Raw genomic sequence first — 18694 nt, 5'->3', positions numbered from 1 at the left:
GGCCGGCAGCGCTGCAGCGGCTGCGGCTGCATGTCTGCCCCCCTCACCTGTGCGGCACCGTGGAGCACGCAGCAGGGCTGCTGGGCAGGGGGGCAGGCAGTGGGGCAGGCAGTGGGGCTGTCTTCTGGAGCAGCCCATCACTGCCAGGTGACTCGGCTCCCCATCCATGGATGTGGCTTGGGAGCATCCGCGGGGTGCTTGGGAGCATAGTCCACACATGTCCAGTGTCCCCAGTGTCCCCAGTCCCCACAGCCCACAGCAAGGCGCACACGGAGCTGGCCCTGCAGCCCGGCACGGGCCCACATCTATTTACAGATATGACAGATAAATTACAGCACTGTGCACAGGGACTCGAAGGTGCACGAGGGAAGCACCACAGGACAAACTCCCACCCCTACAGATCCCCCTGGCCCCACAGTTCCCCCTTCCAGAGGTCCAGGTCCCACTTGCCTGCCTCACTGTCCGCTGTCCATGTGCCCAGGCAGCACCCTCACCGGGGCGGCAGGTCCCAGTGCCCGCCAGCACCGGGGGAGGACGGGCAGGCAGGGCAGCATCCCAGCGGCTCAGCACAGCCCTCCCACCTGGCTGCGGGCTCAGAAGTGGCTCTCGGCCGTGGTCTCAGGAAACTCGTAGCAGTGGTGATGGCCCCCCAGGGCGAGGTGCTCGGCAGTGCTGCGCCCGCTCCTCTCCAGGCGCTGGGAGCTGGGCTGGGGGGCCAGGCTGCGCCCCAGCCCGTTGGTGCAGCCACTCACCAGCTGGTGCTTCTCACAGGTGCTGCCGGCGCCGTTGCGGGCACTGGGTGCGTGGCTGTAGGTGTGCTTGTACTCCTCAGCCAGGTCCTTCCCCAGCTTCCAGCGCTGCCACCGCTTCAGCAGCTCTGCCTGCACCTGCGGGCAGCAGCTGTCAGTGTGACCCCGCGCCCCTGCTGCCCGTGCCCCCGGTGTCCTGCTCACCTCCTTGTTGACGAAGCAGTAGAGAATGGCCACCAGCAAACCCTGGGAAGAGGGAGGAGAGGCGTGAAGCGCATAACCAGACCTCAGACTAATCCCTCCTGAGACTGAGTCTCCCCATGGAGGGCTGGTGCTGTGAGGGCTGGGCTCACCTGGAAGGAGCTCAGGAAGAGGTCGAAGAAGAGCTTGACGTAGCGCAGTGTGCCCTGGGCGTGCTCGTCGGTGATGAAGGCGAAGACCACCTCGTGGATGCCCAGCAGCGGGATGAGCGTCAGCGTGGACTTGGCCAGCCTGTGGGATGGGGTGACCGGCTGGACACGCAGCGTGTGGCCGTGGGAACACGGGGTGAGCCATGCCCAGCACCCACCTGAACTTGTAGTCAGTGTAGCGCATCTGGTGTGCACGGAGCTTGGAAACAAGGATCTGAATGATGCGGATGAAGATGAAGAAGTTGATCTGCAATGGAATGCAGTGAGCCATCAGGGGCACAGGCAGGACACCTCTGTTCCTCTGCCCTCAGCAGTGTCTTGGGGCCTGTGAGAGAGGCTGGGGGCTGCAGTGGGCTCACCAGGATGGCCAGGAACACGGGGAAGCGAAGGATCCACCAGAAGCCCATGTTGTTGTTTGTGGACCAGCACCTGCAGAATGGAGGGATGGGACTGCCAGGAAGCTCCTTGACCAGGCAGCTGCTGGAGACTGGCATGGCATTGGCAGCCTGAATCAAGCAAGCACTAAAGCCCAGAGCCCTGCTCCTTGCCATGGGCAATGGTGTGGAGTGACTCCAGGGCCATCACAACGTCCCTACAGTCCCACATGCACCTACCTGTCCCCTGTGCCCCCCTCCAGCCAGCAGCTGGAGCTGGTACTCACTGTATGTTTTCATAGAGGAACTTCACAATGACCCAGGGAATGAGGAACAGCATGGGTGCCCCTGAGGGGAGGTGAGCAGAGGACAGGTGAGGCACAGCAGGGCACAGGGTCAGGGGGCCCAGCCCACCCACACTCACCCCAGCCGATGCACAGGTAGAGGGTGAAGTAGCTCCTCTCGGAGAAGACGGCCACCACCAGCAGGTTATGCAGGTAGATGCCTTCCACCAGCAGCCAGCAGTAGTTGGCCACGATGCCGTACTGCATGAAGACCGTGGCTGCCCGGCAGCCTGCGGCTGCCTGTGGGCAGGGGTCAGGGCTGCAGCAGTGCCTGTGTGTGTATGCCTGTGCCCCCAGCCCCAGCAGTGCCCCAGACCAGCCAGCCCCCAGCCCCACCAGCACTGCCTGTCCCTGTCCCTGCCAGTGCCACACTGACCTCGTCGCTCAGCCAGATTTGCACGTTGTAGCCGTCGATCTTGTCACTGTAGTGGGTCTTGAGCAGGGCGTCGATGACCAGCACAGAGACGCCCTTCAGGATGAAGGAGGCGAAGAGGTTCATGTGGATGTAGTTCCTCATGCAGTGCAGCTTGCTGCGAATTTGGGGGCCACTGTCAATGCCCGTGCATGGACCCCTGGCCTCCGCCTGCCCACCCTGTGGACAGCCATGCCCAAACTCCCACCTGAAGCCCAGCAGCAGGGCCAGGGCAAGCAGCAGTGCACACAGGGACACAGAGTAGCCCACGGTGTACATCACTTTGAAGCTGCCATAGGTCTTGGCAAATTTTTCCTGGAAGAGAAGGGAGCAAGTCAGGGCAGGGGCAAATCGAGGGCAGGCAGGGACCCCCACACCCCTGCTACCCAGGTCTGCCCACCTGCGCCTTTAGGTCCTCGTCATCCTGCTCACACTGTGTGGCATCGCGCAGGGACTGTCCCCGTGGCCCTGTCACCCACTGCCCGTCTGGCCCACAGGTCTTGAAGACGTGTTTGTGCTTCACTGTGAGGGGAGGGGATGGTGAGGTGCCAGCCCCAGCGCCCTCGTGAGCAGCGTGCACTGGCCCAGGTGTGACACCTGCAGCAGCACACGCACACAGTGCGCAGGTGTCCCCAGCACAGCTGCGCGTGAGCACACTGCACAGCTGCACGCGCTGCACAGCTGCACACATGTGTGAACTCGCTGCACAGGTGCACACACTGCACAGCTGCACACACTGCACAGCTGCACACATGTGTGAACTCGCTGCACAGGTGCACACACTGCACAGCTGCACACACTGCACAGGTGCTCGTGCACCCGCGCCTCCCCGCTGTTACCTTTCTGGTACCAGGGCAGGAACCAGGGGCAGGGCACACTGGCTGTGCTGTTGGGCATCGTGTCGGGCCAGCACGAGAACTTGTCGAAGGTGCGGTTACAGACCAGCTCTGCAGAAGGACAGGAGCTGGTGGCGCTTTGGCCTCACCCTCTCTCTGGGGGCCAGGACCTCCACTGCCCCCTCTGCTCTGTCCCCCATCTTGCTGGGACGCTGTGTTGGCTCCTCTGCCCCATCCCCATCTCAACAGGACCCTGTCCCCACCCCAGGCCACCAGAACCCCGCGAGACCCCCGCGGGCACCGACCTGTGGGCGCAGGCAGGCGGCTCATGTTGCGCTGGCACTCCTCGCTGTACTCCTTCCATCTCTCGACGACATTATCCGTGATCTGGGCACAGGGACCCTGCGGGCACCAGGGACCATCACCCGTCACACGTGTCCTGCTCACAGGGGGCACCGTGCCGTGCCAGGCAGTGACCCCAGCCTGGGGACAGCCACAGGCCAGCGCAGGCGAACGTGCCGTGCCATGCCATTCTGTGCCATGCCATGCCACGTCTTGTGGATGGCAGAGGAGGCACAAAGGGGCATCGGATGCTGTACCACACGCCATGGTGAGGGGATGCAGTGGGTGGGTGGCAGTCCTGCGTGGGTAGTGGGCTGAGCGTGGGGCAGGGCACCCTCATGTGTGACAGCTCATCCTTACCTGGCAGCAGAGCAGCAGCACCAGGAGGGTGAGGAGACGTGGCTGGGACATCCCTCCTCTGGACCACATGCATGGGACAGCGCAAGGCACACGACTTCCTACTGGCCCTCAGCAGCTTCTCCACCCTGGTGGTGACGGCCCTGGCATGTGGGCAGCCCTGTGCAAGACGCCTGGTCACGAGGACTCCTGGGACACAGCTGGGGGACATGGGGCTAGGGCAGGTGGGGCTGGAGGCGGCCACTCTGGCACAGAGCCAGCCACAGTCATGGTGCCTCACTCCTGTCCCCATCCCCACCCAACCCGGCTTGGTGTTCACATGCAGCTATTTGTTCACTCATTTTTGCACCGAGTGTCTGTATTATCCTCCCCAGGAAGGCACTGGAACAGTGACCATGCAGGTTCTCTGCCTGCCGAGCCAGTTTCAGCCCCTGTGTGGCTGGAGTGTGGTGGCAGTGCTGCCTCCAGACCCCCACAGAAAACCTGGGCTGGTGCCACCCCACACTGCTGCTGGGACCCAGCTGTGCATCATGGCTAAATCCTGAGAATGCAGACCCCCATGGTAGAAGGGACCCCTCCTCACACCTGAGCACCCTCTCAGGCAGAGAGGCTGGCTCCTGGGCTCTCCCTGTCTCCATGGACTCTCGTGCCTGGGCCACTAACACCCAGCCATGGTCTGGCAGCAGCACCCACCGTGGATGGCAGTGGCCAGGGAGCCACGGAGAGCACGGGGCCAGCAGGGATGGGGACACTGGCCATTAACCCACAAGGATCCTGGCTCATGGGGCTGCTGTGGCTCTAGGACAGGCTCAGCTGGGCTGTGCCCCTGTGGGTCCATCACCCCCAGCTCCAGCAGTGACGTGGGGCCTTGCCTGACATGGTGTCCGGGTGCTCCGCAGACCGTGGCTCACGAGGTGCCATAATTCCCTCCATCCCCCTAAGCCGGTTATGGGGCTCCTGAGCAGGATTTCGGCTCTTCCCACAAGGGCCCATTATGGCAGCAGCCCCATGGCACAGCCCAGCTGGGGGGGATGGGATGGACAGCAGTGCCAGTGCCACCACAGGCACTGCAGCGTCGCCCCCAGCCCCTGGGCTCCCCCTGGGCACCAGCCAGAGCGTCGTGCTCCCCGACCAGTTCTGCTCCCAGGGCTCGCTGCTCTGCCTGTGCCTATTTTTATCCCTGGGAAAGTCGTGCTTCCTCCATCCGTGCAGACCCACTTGCCATGTCGCAAGTGGCTGCTGGAGCAGCTCATTAATCAGCGCGTGGGGCTCCAGAGGCAGCTCGGGGAGCAGGACCTGCCATGGCCTTATTTAGCCAGTCCCAGGACAGAGGGAACTGTCTCCTGGGACAGTTCTCACTGGGTGGGCTCTGTGAATAGGGACCTTTCTTGGGTGCCCACTAGCCACCTCACCATTCCAGAATTCCTGTTTTTGTCATCACCCCAGCCCCACCCCAGCAACGCTGTTGCCCAACCAGTATCCCTGTCCTAGTCCCTCTCCCATCCCACCTCAGGATCCCTGTCTCTTTCCTCCCACACCCCCATGCCAGCATCCCTGTCCTTGTTCCCCTGCTAGCCCGATCCCACCATCCCTGTGCCCCCCTCCATCATCCCTACCTGTCCCACGCCGCTGCCACCTATGTCCCAGTCCCACGGGAAGATGCCAGTGCCAGTCCCTGGCCAAGCATCCGTCCCTGCCCTGGTTGGGAATGCTCCTCCAGGTCCATGGGTCACAGTGACTTGCTGTCAACCCCTCTGCGCAGCCGGGGAGCAACTTTGGGGCAGAGGTGTCGCTATTTTTAGTTGCTGCAGTGGGATTTAGCAGCAGGGAGGCCTCTGCCCTGGACTCCCCCCATCTGGCAGCCACTCCCCGGCCCTGGCCCCACCGTGGCCAAGCCGGGCAGACTGCACTGGGTGAGGGGTCCTGGCACGGGGGCCAGTCATGCTCCTAGCCCCGGCATGGGTCTTCCCCCTCACCCTGCCCAGGCCCTTTGCCCCAGCTGCCTGTGGCGCTGCACAACCGTGGCACCCCGCCAGATCCCCGCTGCCCACAGGACGAGGGGTCCCTGCAGACAGGGGGCTGTTTCCAGCAGAGACGTGGGAGTGCAGAAGTAGCTGTGAACCGGCTCTCCCTGGTCTGGTGCCAGTGGGCAATGGCAGAGAGGGAGCAGCGGCTCTGTGTGGTGGAACAGCAAGGTCTGGGGTGGCCGGGACCACCGGCAGCACAAGCACCTCCCCGGAGCTGGCACTGCCCAGCAGCAGCGCCTGCGGTGCCCTGGGAAGTGGCTGTGCCAGCTGGGTGTGCTGCTGCCCTCTCAGCTGTGCCCTGGGTGCCACAGGCAGCACTGCACAAGGGACTCGGCCCCACATCCTCACCAGCCCCTCTCACTCTGCTGTGCCCAACTGGCTCCCAGTGCCACATTCCCTGCCCTGGCACCTCATCCCCAGCTGGGGCCAGGCTTTGGGGGATCCCCCACCACACCGAGTCATAAGCAGTGGGTGGAGGGTGCCTGGCCTGTGAGTTGGTGCCTCTGAGGGGCTGCAGTGCATGACAGCAGGTGTCCAGGGGACTTTTGCCCCACGCTGGTGTTGGACAGCGGGGTATGTTCCTGTGTCACGTTTCCGTGGCTGCTGACCTTCATGGAGCCCAGGCTGCAAACACCCACTTGGCTATGGCTCCAAATGGAGCCATAGCTGTGAGGAAGAGACCTTGTGCCAGGGGAGCAGGAACAAGGAGACAACACTGGGATGGCTACGTACAATACCACTGCTGGTAGCCCCAGGGCTGGAGGCCAAAGGGGTCAGACACGGGCACCATCATCTGCCCTCAAGAGTGTGGCTGTTGCCGGCGTCTGCATTTGCCTTTCCCAAGCCAGCAGTGCCAAGCCCTGCAGCCACAGGGGCAAAGCAAGGACCCTCATTCCCCTTGACTGGTGCCCCTGTGGCCCCCAGCTGACCTGCAGTTCATGGCAGCTGCCACTGGCCCCAGGGTGGTCAGGAGGCAGGGGCCAGCCCGGGCAGGGTGCAGGGCAAATTGAGGACCTGGGTTCACTGCTGCCATGGCATTGCACCAAGACAGAGGGCATCGATGGGAAAAGGCTTGTGCTGGGATTTTGCTCCCCACCGGTGGGTGTGCAGCCTCCATGCTACCCTGCAGCAGCTCTGTACCAGCATGGACCCCCTCTGGTGGCTGAGTGCCCAGCCCTGCCTAGGAAGAGACTCCTCATCCCATCATGGTCAGTTTCCCCCGAGGATTTTGCCACCCCAGCCCCTCTGGCTTTGCTGCCGTTGCACGTGTGAGAGAATGAGCTCCACATCTGGGATCACTGCAGCCGATATCATGTGGATCAGTGGCTTGGTAAAGTCTCCATAGGACACTCATGGGCATCTGCAACGTGACCTGGGAGCACCTTGGCACAGGCACAGCCCCGCACAAGTGCAGCGAGGCTGGCGCAGCCCCCAGAGCCTGGTCCCACAGGTCCCCTCGTGCCTCCCTGGTGGGGTGGGGGCTTGGCCTCCCGTGAGCACAGCCCCGCACCCAGCACAGCCCCGTTGGCCCGGAGGCAGCTGTGGGGGCTGTGCGGCCTCTGGACACAGGGATTAGCCCCCCGTGCGCTAATGCGGCGCTTTCCACGGCTGGCTTGGCTTGGAGCTTGGAGCTACATGCCAGCACGGCAGGGGCTTTGGCACTTGGCAGGGGAGGGGACAGTGCTGGGCCAGAGCTGATGCAATGCCAGTGCCAGCCTGGCCCTGCAGATGCTGCTCCACTTTCCACCCAGGATCACGGCAAGGCTAGGGGAGATGGCCACGGCAGGGAGGCCCAGGAGTTCTGTCCTGCACCGTCCCTGCCCTGTGTCCATGCCGGAAGCTGGGGGATGTTTCCTACTCCCCTTCTCCATTCTTTCCTTGAGAACTAAGTACGAGGAACTTTGGCAGCAAAGGAGCAGCGGAGCAGCCCAGAATAGTCCTTGTGCTGCAAGGCTGTGACTTGTTTGCACAGAGCTCCATGATTGTGGAAGCCCTGAGCAGCGGCACATGGAGAGAGCCAACGTCACCAGGCACTGGTGATGTCGGATTCTGTGTCACCTTGGACCAAGAAAACCCAAACCAGCCCTGACAGTGTTTTCATCAACAGGAGCATAGAATGCAAAGGGGACAAATGTTCTTTGCATCACCTCCACTACTGCCCCGTCCCCCATGATCAGGGGACACCTGCACAACTGCCCTGTACCGAAGAGGGACCATGATACAGCCTGGCAGCAGCCAAATTACCTTGCTGCCCAGCTGGCTCTGGCATGGGGATGCTGAGCCACACAGCACCTCATCCCTGGCTCAAGGAAAGGGGTGGTTTTGTTCATCACGTTGCATGAAAACCTGTGAAACGCAGAAGGAAGGCACAAGAGGCACGGTGTGACACGTGTGGTTAGCGTGTCACAGGGGAGGCACAGGGCTGGGAAGAGCCTAGGAAAAGGTCAGTGCAGACAGGCTAGTGCGCACACTCCCCTGCACTGGGAGCTCCACACCCGCCCACCCAGGCAGCAGATCTGCAGCCCCGGGTACAGCCAGGCAGCAGCCCCAGCGAGGCAGGGGGTGCTGGGGGGCCACACGTGCCCACTGGCACCACAGGCATGTGCACTCGACCCCACTGCTGGGGTAGATAAACAAGGACATGGGCGTGCAGGACAGAGCAGGATACAGTGGTGGAGCACAGGGGGATGGAGCTGAGCAGTCGTCCCATCTCCCCCGTGTCCGGCTTCCCCTGCCCCTGTCCCTGCCTGGCGCAGCGAGGTGCATGGAGATGCTGTGCACAGTGGCTGGTTTTAGCCCTGTGCTGCTGATCAGGGGTTGCGGTCACATTTTTTCATTAACTATTTTTAATCCACATTTTGCCTATTCTCTGTTCAGCCTTTTCTCTTTTCCCCTCTCTAGGCAACAGAACATTAAAAAAAAAAAAAAAAAAAAAAAAAGAAATGCACCGCAGTGTGCGGAAAGGAGCAGGATTGGTGGGAAGCCACAGGAGCTGGCAGCTGGGGCAGCACTAACACGCTGACGAGGGGTCCTGCAGGCCCTAAATTTTCCTGCTGATGCACAGACAAAATCACAGGGGCAGTCACTGAATTTGGTGTGGGTCAGGACACCCGCGGCAGGCGCTGCATGGGGCAGGGCGCTGTGCCGTGGGATGCACGGCAAGGGCTCAGCAGAGCTGATGCTCTGTCCTCAGGCCATTCTGTGCGAGGGGAGCAGGCTGACCCCGCGGTCCCTGCTTCCCTCACCACCCCGAGGGAAATGCCGTGCCGGGCAGAGGGGACCTGCAGCAGCTTTGGAGATGCACTTGCAACCAGGAGGACGGCAAGGTCACATACCCGACATGTCCTGGTTAAACAAAGCCATTTACCAACACCGTGTTGACACAGCAGAGCTCGGGACAGAGTCACAAAGGGCACTCGCACCAGGCCCCCGTAATACCCGGAGAGCTTGGGGAGAGCTGGGAACTGGCAAAGTGTCCCCTGCTCCGGCCCCTCGGCAGGAGAGCTATGGGCACTGCTGTGCCCACAGCAGGGAGACCACGCGCGTCCCACCCCGACTAAGGGCTGCTCCGGGAATTACTCCCAGAGCGACGGAGTTCACCTGGAATCGCTGGCCGGGGCTCACCGCAGCCGGGGCAGAGCTCAGGGGTGCTGTTAGTCTGACGGCAGCGCCCCTGCCCAGGGATGCCAGCGGCAGCGGGAGGACGGGAAGCGGGCACAGCCCTGCGGGAACCCCAGACCAGAACACCCAGGGGCTCAATTTCCCCGGGGCCGGCGCCCAGCATCGGGGCGGCTCTGGGAGCTGCTGCTCTGCGGTCCCGGGGCTCAATTCGTGGCCCCGGGATTGCGCAGTCGTCACCCGAATCCACATCCCCGCGACGGGACACGCGACATCCCGAGCTCCGAGACCGCGGCTCTGGGCGCTGCCTGCCCTCCTCCCTCCCTTGCCCGTACCTGTCGGGGCTGGGCTCGCGGCGGCTCCTGAACGCATCTCGGGACCGGCGGGGACCGGGTCCGGCGCGCTCGGCGAAAACTTTAGCGGAGCCGCGACGGCAGCGGCTGTGGCGACTCAGGGGGAGGGACCGGCTCGGGGGGAGGGACCGCGGGCACGGAGCCGCGTCCCGCCGCCCCGCTCCTCCCGCCGGCACGAGGGGGGCACAGCCCGGTGCCTCACCCCGCCCGAGTGCTTGGCGCTGCCCCCCGCATCACCGGCGGTCGCTCCCGGGAGCTGCGGGAGCGCCGCCGCTTGTCTCTGCCCCGCCGCACTCCCGGGCACCGGCTCGGCTCGGCGGCGGGGACGGGCGGAGCGGCGGGGGCAGCTGGACCGCGCCAGCCCCGGGGGAGCGGGCCGGGGCTCAGCCTCCCCGGGGGTTTCCCCGGTCCCAGCGCGCCGCCGTGCCCCGAGCTGGCGGCCCCGCCGCGGGAGCAGGGGCTGCTCGGACCCTCAGGGACCCGGGCGGATCCCGGCCGCGCCGCCGCCGGCCGCCTCAACGCCCGCGCTCCGGCCGCCGCCGGCGGTGACGGGTCAGCGCTTGCCGCCGCTGTCCCGCTGCAGGTAAACGCAGCCCAGAAACAGCGACGCACCGGGACCGGCTGGCTGGGGCTGCAGAGGGAGCCCCCCGCTGAAGGTCCCCGTGGCTGTGGGCAGAGGAGCGCAGGCACACGCCGGGGCCTGCGGGTGTCTTGCCGTTGCCACGAGGATTGGAGCCACAGCTGCCCCCCCGGAGGTGGCCCCGGCACCCCTCCAGGCCAGGCGGGGGGCTTAGGGGCAGGACGGGCAGCCCTACCTGGTGGGGGCAGGACGTGCCCCGGGGAGCGCCGGCAGGCAGCTGCGGGGCCCTGGCAGAGGGCAGGGTGGGACCAGGGGGCAGGCAGCACACACGGCCACAGGCTGCTGCCAGCCCCATGTTCTCTGCTGCTCGGGAGATAAGTAGTGCCCTCGCACTGCAGCTGTGGGCGCTGTGCTCGCGGCTGTGTCTGGCACATGCTGTCCTGCCTGTCAGTGTGACTGCTGCACTTCAGCTGCCACAGGGGATGTGGCGAGAGGGTATGTGCACACGGCAGCGCAGGGCTGGTGCAATTGTGGGAACCACAGCCCAGCTGAACGTCCCTGCCGCTGGCCGTCATGGGGCTGAGCAGGGCTCCGTGCTGCCGGGGGGCCATGGGGCTCCAGAGCTTTCCTGCTCCATGCTGGCCCTTTGCATGACACAGAGCAGCACCCGTCAGCCCCAGGAGCAGCGCTGCAGGACGTGGGGGATGAGGAAGCACGGCCTGGCAGGGCAGCCCCCAGCTACTTGTGAGGAGAGGGCCCAGCTCCCTGAGCCTTCACCTGCCCATGGCCTCTGCTGCGGCTGGGCATAAGCCCAGAGTGGTGATGCCAGTTAGCATCATTAGGCCTTGTTAAGGTGACGAGCTTTCACTGCTCTGCTGTGCCAGTCTGCCTCTGTTCAGTCTGCGGAGCCCAATTAGTGTCACATCCAGGAGGCAGCTCCCGCAGGGGTGACGGGCGCCCTTGGCACAGCCCTACCCTGGAGCTGCTCTCCAGCTGAGACCGGGCACAGCTTGGCACGGCCTGGCTGTGGAGCCTGCCCACAGCTCCCTCTGCACACAGAACAGGGTGAAGACCCCCCTTGGCATAGTGCCAGGGGCCAAGCCTTGCTACCCTCTCTCAGCTCTGCGGGGCTCAGCTCCCAGCCCAGGCCCTGAGCCATGAAAAGGGGTGCAGCATCTCTCCCCTCCTAACAGGACAGCAGGCCCTGTGCCACCTTCACTCTTTATTATACATCAAGGTCTCAGATATTCCAGTTCTTTGATTCCTTGGGGCCAGCACACACAGGGGTGCACATAGCAGAGGGGCTGGTGCTCACGGCCCCCACACACTGCGCAGTGTGGGGAGAGGGGCTGTGAGGAGTGGGAGTCTGCCCAGCCCCAAGGTGAAAGAGGCTGCAGAGTGGTGGTGGGGGATGCCCCCACAGAGACCAGATCCAGCGTGGGGTAGGTGCACTGTGGTAAGAGAGCACTGGGTCCCCGAGCAGGCAGTAACAGGCCCTGCCAGAGCAAGGCCATGTTCCCCACCATCATTGGTATGAGGCACAATCCCTGAAGAGCCCAGCAGCCAGCAGTGCTGAGGAGTTTTGGCCAAGCAGAAGCAGAGGGTGGGAGACCAGGAGCAGGGCACGAGGTCCAAGCTGCGCTGGGGGTAGGGAGGAGCACGGGGGCTAAAGGCAGAGGGAGGACAGGGACTCACACACACTGCCCCAAGCCCCAGCCCCACAGCTGCAGGGTCAGCAGCCCCCCCAGCCCCGTGGGCTCTGTGATGAGGTACAGAGCCAGGCATCTCATCCCCCTACTCCCTGAGACAGCACAGTCCTGCTTCTGGGGCACATCAGGGACAAGGCTGGGGGGGGCAAGGACACAACTCAGAGCCAGTAGAGAAGTGGGAAGACAGAACCCCCCCCAGAAAAACCCCAGAAGCAGTAACGCAGAGGTGGAGATGCTGAGAATGGGGGTGAGAGGAGGGGTGAGTTTGCGAGGAGGGGGTTGGCCACAGGTGCTGGCAAGGCACAGGAGTAGAGTTGAGAAGAGGGGGGATGGCACTGGCCCCAGAGAGCAGAGAGGGGTTCTGGGATCTTGGGGGTGACCCACACGCTCACCCCCCCGGGGTAAGGCAGGGTCCAGTCCCCCACACTCAGGTGGTCACTTTGATCCCAAAATATATGCGCAGCTGCTCCAGGAAGATAAAGGTGAGGACGGTCTGAGGGACAAGCCGGACAGCAGCAGGAACGAAGCCCTGGAAGGGGACAGCAAGAAGGGGAAGCGTCAGTGTGTGCCTGTCACTGATTGTTCCAGCAGCCCAAGCCTGGCAGCAGCACAAGTGGGCAGGCGTGGGTCAGCCCTGGCCGGGCTGTGGAGCAGGCGCTGCCACACCATGGCCACCACGGCACACACAGCACCTCTGGCACCTGCACTGCTGTCTGGGAGCTCGATGGGTGCAACAGGGCCACAGCTGCGGTGCCTGGGCCCAGGCTGAGTCCCATTGAGGCCAGGGCTTGCAATACCTCGGGGCCAAGCCTGGGCTGGGCAGACAAAGGCCTGGTGCAGGAAGCAGCTGGGCTGCCACAGCAGAACCTGGGAGGTTCCCTGCCCCAGGACTGTTCTGGACCACAACCTCTGCTCCCAGCTCGGCCCAGCCTGCCCCACCCCATGTACCCCCAGCCAGGTACCTTGTAGAAGGCAAGTGGTCCGAGCTTGGCAGTTTCCATGGCACAGTGGACGACACCCTGGAGTGAGAAGGTGAGAGATGAGGTGGGAGGCACTGGGAGGCAGAAGCTGGCACATAGAGATGGGAGCACAGGCAGCAGCAAGGTGGGCAAGGTGGGCGACTCACCTGGTACTCCCCGTGGGAGTTCATGAGGCGGGTCTTGAGCACATCCAGGGGCTGGCACAGGAATGTGGCACACAGGCCCTGCAGAGAGTCAGCCAAGTCAGGAGACCTCCGTGCCAGCAGCTGCTGTGGTCACTGGAGAGACTCAGAGCCACTGGGACCCGACCTCAGGCCAGGAGGCTCCTGGAGCCCTGTGCTGAGCCGAGCCCAGAGCAGCAGCTCTGGCAGCCCCAGGCTGACGCTCTCAGCCTGGCTGCAGGCAAACCCAGCCCCAGCCCTACTCACAGCGATGAAGCTGGACAGGAAGTGAGTGAAGACGTTGTCTGACAGCAATCCAGTTGCGAGAACCAGCTGCTTGGTCTGGTCATAACAGGAAAGCTGCAGAGACATGGCGAATCAGTGTGGCAAGCACAAATCAGCGACATGCTCCCCCTTCCTTGCCACACCAGGGACCGTCCTAGTCCCCATCCCAGTCACCTACTGCCCAGCAGAGCTGTCCTACCTGTCCAACAGTAACAAGGGCCCCACGGGACGATGCCACTGATGCTCCTGAGAAGAGTTTCTTCAGGCCCTCTGTGGACACACAGATTTGGATCAGCACAGTTCTCTGCCATCACTCAGACTCCATTACCCCGGGAGTCTCCTTCCATGCCCAGCCTGTGTCCACAGCTCCTCACACAGCCCTGCTTGAAGCACACCATAGCAAACAGGCTGAAGGAGTAGGGAGTCCTTCAAAAGAGCATGACCTCCTCCCTGCCTCTGCTCATCCTCTGTTCCACCTGCTCCACCCTCCTGCGCTTTTCTGTTGCAGCTCCCAGCACGTCACCCTTTCCCACCGAGTATGTGCAGGCTGCCAGGCCCTGCCAGACCTTGCCCAGCCCCTGCCCCAGCCAGACAATGAGGAGAGCCAGACCCTGCGCTCCCCTGGACAACCCCAGCCCCAAGGGCATCCCCCAGCCCCTCTCCCTGCCCCGGCTGAGCGAACTTCCAGGGTGCCCTGACCCGGCACCTGCTAGGACACCGGAGCAGGCTCACCCACACGGCTGGCACAGCCTCACCTTCCCGGAGGACACGGTACATGCCATCCAGGGCATGGGAATAACTGGAAGGAGCGAGAGGGGAAGGGGTCAGGGCCCGAGGCTCCCCAGCACGGCGGCAGCCCCGCCGCTCCGCCGGGCACCGGCGGCTCCCGGGGCGGCGGCCCCGGCGCAGACCCCGGCGCAGACCCCACGGCCCCCGGTGCGGTGCTCGGGCCGCGCCGCCGGTGCGGTGCTGCCCCCCCGCGGCCACGCGGACCCCGACCCCCGCCGATGCCACCGGCGCCGCCAGGCCTCCCGCCCCTCTGCCCCAGCGCCCCGAGCCCTGGCCCCTCACTCACTTGCGCCGCTGAGTCGGCGGCTGCTTCATGTCGTTCTGCATCCTGGAAGGCAGAGCACTGCAGGTGAGGGGGCAGCCGGTACCCCACTGTCCCCTGCAGCAGCGCCGACCCCCGCACAGGGCAGTGGAATTGTGCTGCCCGTTTTCAAAGGGCCAAGAAAGTTGCCTTCAGTCCCACTCCCCCTGAAGGTCACACACGGTTGGGTGCTGTCACCAAAAGGCAGAACAGCTCTGGCCATCCTGGGCACAGAGCTCCTGGCCCACTGACCACGGGGCAGGCTGGCCAGGAGAGATGTCAGGAGAGCCCCAGCACTAGCCACCACCCCAAATGCCATCATGCACGGGCCAAAAGCCCTGGTTGTGCAGACAGAACTGACCTGACGTTCACCATGTCCGCTGGAGTTCCCACAAACCCGCCAGTGAAACCTGTGGCCAAAGAAGAGTTGGGTCAGCGGCTTATCCATCCTGAGGGAGCCAGGGCCAAGGGCCCCACTGCCTGGCTCACCTCCTGCTGCAGCCAAGAGCACTTTCTGGTAGAATGGGGGAGGCCCCTGGTTGCCCAGGTGGTTCTTCGCAGTCTCATAGATGCCAAAGCGAGTCAAGGAATACGTCATCTGGGTGAGGGGGAAATGAATGACTGCGTCCTGGCACGGGGCAGCCGGTCAGCGGCAGCACGTGCTGCAGGAGCTCCACGCGCTCACCTGCCGACACACCGAGGCACTGAGCCCGTTGTAGAGAGCCAGGAAGCCGTCGGTGCGGATCACGTGCATCGCCATCCCCATCATCCTCATCTTCACCTCCTGCTGCGTCTGCAGGTGGACCTGGGGCAGAGCGCAGCGCGTCAGCCCAGCGCCGGGCTGGGCAGCCAGAGAAGGGCACCCAACAGGTGTGGACTGGTGCATGTGTTGGGTTAGCAGCGCTTGCACGGGAGCCAACAGCAGAACTGCGGACACCCCACACCCGACTGGCCCAGCCCGGCACCAGAGGGGTGGAGGCAGGGAGGGAGAGAGGAGTGCCCAGGCGCCTCCTGCAGCACCTCCCAGCCTTGCCCTCAACAGCCGGCCTCAAGGTGAAGGGTGGCGCCTGCTCTTCCGGGCCACCTCGGGCTGGAAGGTGTGTGTGCATCCAGCAGTACGTGGGTGGGCAAGTGCCCCGTTTGCCCAAAGGGATGCAGCTGGGTGAAATCACAGCCATGCAATGCAGCAGGCCTCCAGAGCCACTTCCCCTTCTCCCCAGTGCAGGAATCACACAGGCAGGAAGAGAACCCCACAGGCAGCCAAGCGCTCCCCTTCCTGCCTGTAGCAGCCCAACGCTTCCCACCATCACCAGGGGCAACGGCAACAGGCCCAGAAGCTGGCTGGGACAGGGGAACCATGTGGGCTGATGTTGGAGCAAGCTCTGAGCGCTGCGGAGACCACATGTGGGTCAAAGGCCCCAGGAGATAAGGAGAGCAAAGGGCTGCTGTCAGGGGATCAGGCCACTACAGAAGCTGTGGCACAGCTGGGTCGTGGGACACACTGCAGGATGTTGGGAACAGCCACTGCCTCCCATCTGGGGCAGCAGCAGGGGTGCAGGGGCCTGCTTGCAATCCCCACAGCTGGATTTTGGATGTCAGGGACTAGAGCTTGCGGCTGTTCACAGTCTGGGACAGCTGAAGAGAGCAGGGCAGGCAGAGCCATGTAGGGACATGGTCCACTGCCTGCAGTCCCAGGACTGCAGGAAGGGCAGGCAGGCATGGGATGGGCTGGCCGGGCTGTGGTCACTGCTGGTCGCTGCAGGGCCAGCAGCCCGTGGGCGGCCAGCGGCTGCACAGAGTTGGCCTAAGGGCACGAGCACTCTGCAGGTGGGCTGGCCAGGGCCTCTCACTGGGGCCAAAGTCCAGCGGTGCAATGAAGTGCCCTTCGTCCCCTGCCCTGCCAGAGCCTGAGGCCCCTCGTGCCTCCTCAGGCCTGGCACCAGCCTCTGCTGTGGGGGAACGCATGGCCAAAGGCAGGTGTGTATTCAATAATCAGTGTGATTATTGATCTGGCAAAAACAGCTGGCTAGGCTGTGCTGCTCGCAACTGCAGGAATGCAGGGGCTGCTCATCCACACAGGACAGCGCGGGGATGCAGCCCAAACGTCACAGCCATCACGCTGGCTCAGAGACAGACCTAGAGGCAGGTGCCAGACTAATTCCCTTTCTTAGCGCCTTGCCAGGCACCCCACACAAGCTCCCACGGGCTGGCAGCCACCTCCACTGGGCAGACAGAGCCAACTGGGCAAGGCAACAGGCCGAGCACTGGGGAGGTGGCTTTGCCCTGCCAGGGCTGGCTCCTCTCCTGGGTCTGTGCCTGGAACATCTTCCTCTCCCTCCATGGGGTGGGAAGGGGCTGTCTGTCCCAGCCTCACCCAGAGGCATGGCCCTGGGAAGGGCAGGCCCTGTCCTGGGCTGCCTCTTCCCTCCCCCTCCGCAGCGTGTTCCGCTGCCAGGCTTGTCGCCGCTTGGCTGGCGCACAAGGCTCCGGGCAGCGCTGGCATTTGCCCCATCCGTGGGTGCTGGCAGCACAGGGCTGCGCGCGGCGCCCTTTGTGCAGGAGCAGGCATGCCAGGTCATCTGCGGCGCCTAGGTGACATCTTGGCCGGAGGGCTCAGAGCCCAGTGGGCCAGTGTCCAACACTGCCGGCCCCAGAGTCACTGCCATATCCAGGCAGGGCTGGCCAAGGCACCCTCCACAGCTCCTAGAGCTGGCACCCCGAGCTCCCCGGACCCCTCAGCCACACATCTAGCCATGCCCCTGCGCTGGGTCTTTGTGACCTCTCAGCCGTGTCCCTGCACAGCCACGAATCAGCTCCTTAGAACCGACCCCCAGCAGCTGTTTCCTCAGACCTCTACAGCTGTTCTCCAGCTCGCTCAGTTGCTGTGGAACCCTCACAGCCATTCCTTATCCCTTCACAACCCTTCCAGAACCCTCAGGTCTCCTTCCTAGAACCCCAGAGCAGCTCCCCATCCCTCAAAGCTGCTCCAGGACCCTCACAGCCACCCTCTCCCCTCCTCTGGCAGCCGTTCCCCGGTACCTCAGAGCAGCTCCTCATCCCCCCGCAGCCCCTCCGGGACTCTCACAGTCACTCCGAGTCCCCCCCAAGCCATTCCCCATCCCCTCAAAGCTGCTCTGGGACCCTCACAGCCGCACCCCCCACAGCCAGGTCCTTCAGAACCGGTCCCGCAGCCGCTCCGGGACCCTCAGAGCCGCTCCCCGTCCCGTCACAGCCGCTCCCCCCGGTGCAGCCCAGTCCCCTACGGCCGGTCCCGCAGCCGCTCCCGGGACCCTCGGAGCGCCTCCCCATCCCTTTACAGCCACTTCCAGTCCCCCAGAGCCGCTCCAGGACCCCCAGACCTACTCGCCGCTCCATCGCAGACTCTCTAGAACCCCTACACCCACTCCCAACTCCCCCTAACCTCCTCCCCATCCTCTCACACCCTCTGCGGACCCTCACAACCAATACCTGCCTCCCTGACCGTCCCCCCAGCCCCTCACCACTACCTGCCCCCCACAACCTTCCCTCAGCCCCTCACCACAACCAGTCCCCCACAAACGTCCCCCCAACCCCTCTCCACTGCCTGCCCCCATAACCGCCTCCCCATCCCCTCACAGCCCCCCCAGACCACCGCAGTGGTTCTCAGCTCCTCACACTCGCCCTCCATCCCCCCGGCCGGCCTCCCCACGCCGCCAGAGCCGCCCCTCGGCGTGTCCCCCCTTCACCTTCAGCAGATCCAAGGGGTGGGTGCAGCAGGCGGCCCCGGACGACGCGAGGCCGCCGAAGTACCAGCGCGAAACGCGCCGCTCCGCCATGGGCGCCGCTCCGGCCAGAAGCCACGCCCTCACCGGGACAAGACCACGCCCTCTTCCGTTAAGCCACGCCCCCTCCCGGTACCGGAAGGGGGTGGGGCGGGCCCGGGGCTCGCATCTCCGAGCCTGCGGCGATCGCGGCAACCACGGGCTCCGGAATCCTCGTTCCCACCCCACACACATCCCCATTTCCAGCCCGGGGAAGGCTCTTCCCGTTAATAATTAAGGGATTAATTAATGGGGAGGTGAAGCCAT

The 18694-nt window shown here is 64.2% G+C and overlaps 2 protein-coding genes across 2 annotated transcripts; both read right to left on the bottom strand.

The window, feature by feature from the left end:
- Positions 1-304: 304 nt before the first annotated feature.
- On the bottom strand, positions 305-3998 carry GCGR (glucagon receptor). Its single transcript, XM_053994904.1, has 13 exons — positions 3828-3998; positions 3431-3527; positions 3129-3236; positions 2690-2811; positions 2498-2604; positions 2254-2407; positions 1958-2117; positions 1821-1881; positions 1519-1588; positions 1318-1406; positions 1103-1241; positions 954-995; positions 305-887 (listed from the first exon to the last, which is right to left on the bottom strand). Exons 1-13 carry the CDS (start codon positions 3894-3896, stop codon positions 594-596), a joined length of 1512 nt encoding a protein of 503 aa, XP_053850879.1. The 5' UTR covers positions 3897-3998; the 3' UTR covers positions 305-593.
- Positions 3999-11605: 7607 nt separating this feature from the next.
- On the bottom strand, positions 11606-18694 carry SLC25A10 (solute carrier family 25 member 10). Its single transcript, XM_053994407.1, has 11 exons — positions 18353-18694; positions 15313-15432; positions 15117-15225; positions 14989-15037; positions 14613-14654; positions 14293-14336; positions 13737-13807; positions 13520-13612; positions 13238-13315; positions 13074-13130; positions 11606-12640 (listed from the first exon to the last, which is right to left on the bottom strand). Exons 1-11 carry the CDS (start codon positions 18626-18628, stop codon positions 12539-12541), a joined length of 1041 nt encoding a protein of 346 aa, XP_053850382.1. The 5' UTR covers positions 18629-18694; the 3' UTR covers positions 11606-12538.

This window comes from Vidua macroura, chromosome 19 (genome assembly GCF_024509145.1).
Source record: "Vidua macroura isolate BioBank_ID:100142 chromosome 19, ASM2450914v1, whole genome shotgun sequence".
NCBI classification, from domain to species: domain Eukaryota; kingdom Metazoa; phylum Chordata; class Aves; order Passeriformes; family Viduidae; genus Vidua; species Vidua macroura.
This window is presented reverse-complemented; position numbering and strand designations above follow the sequence as displayed.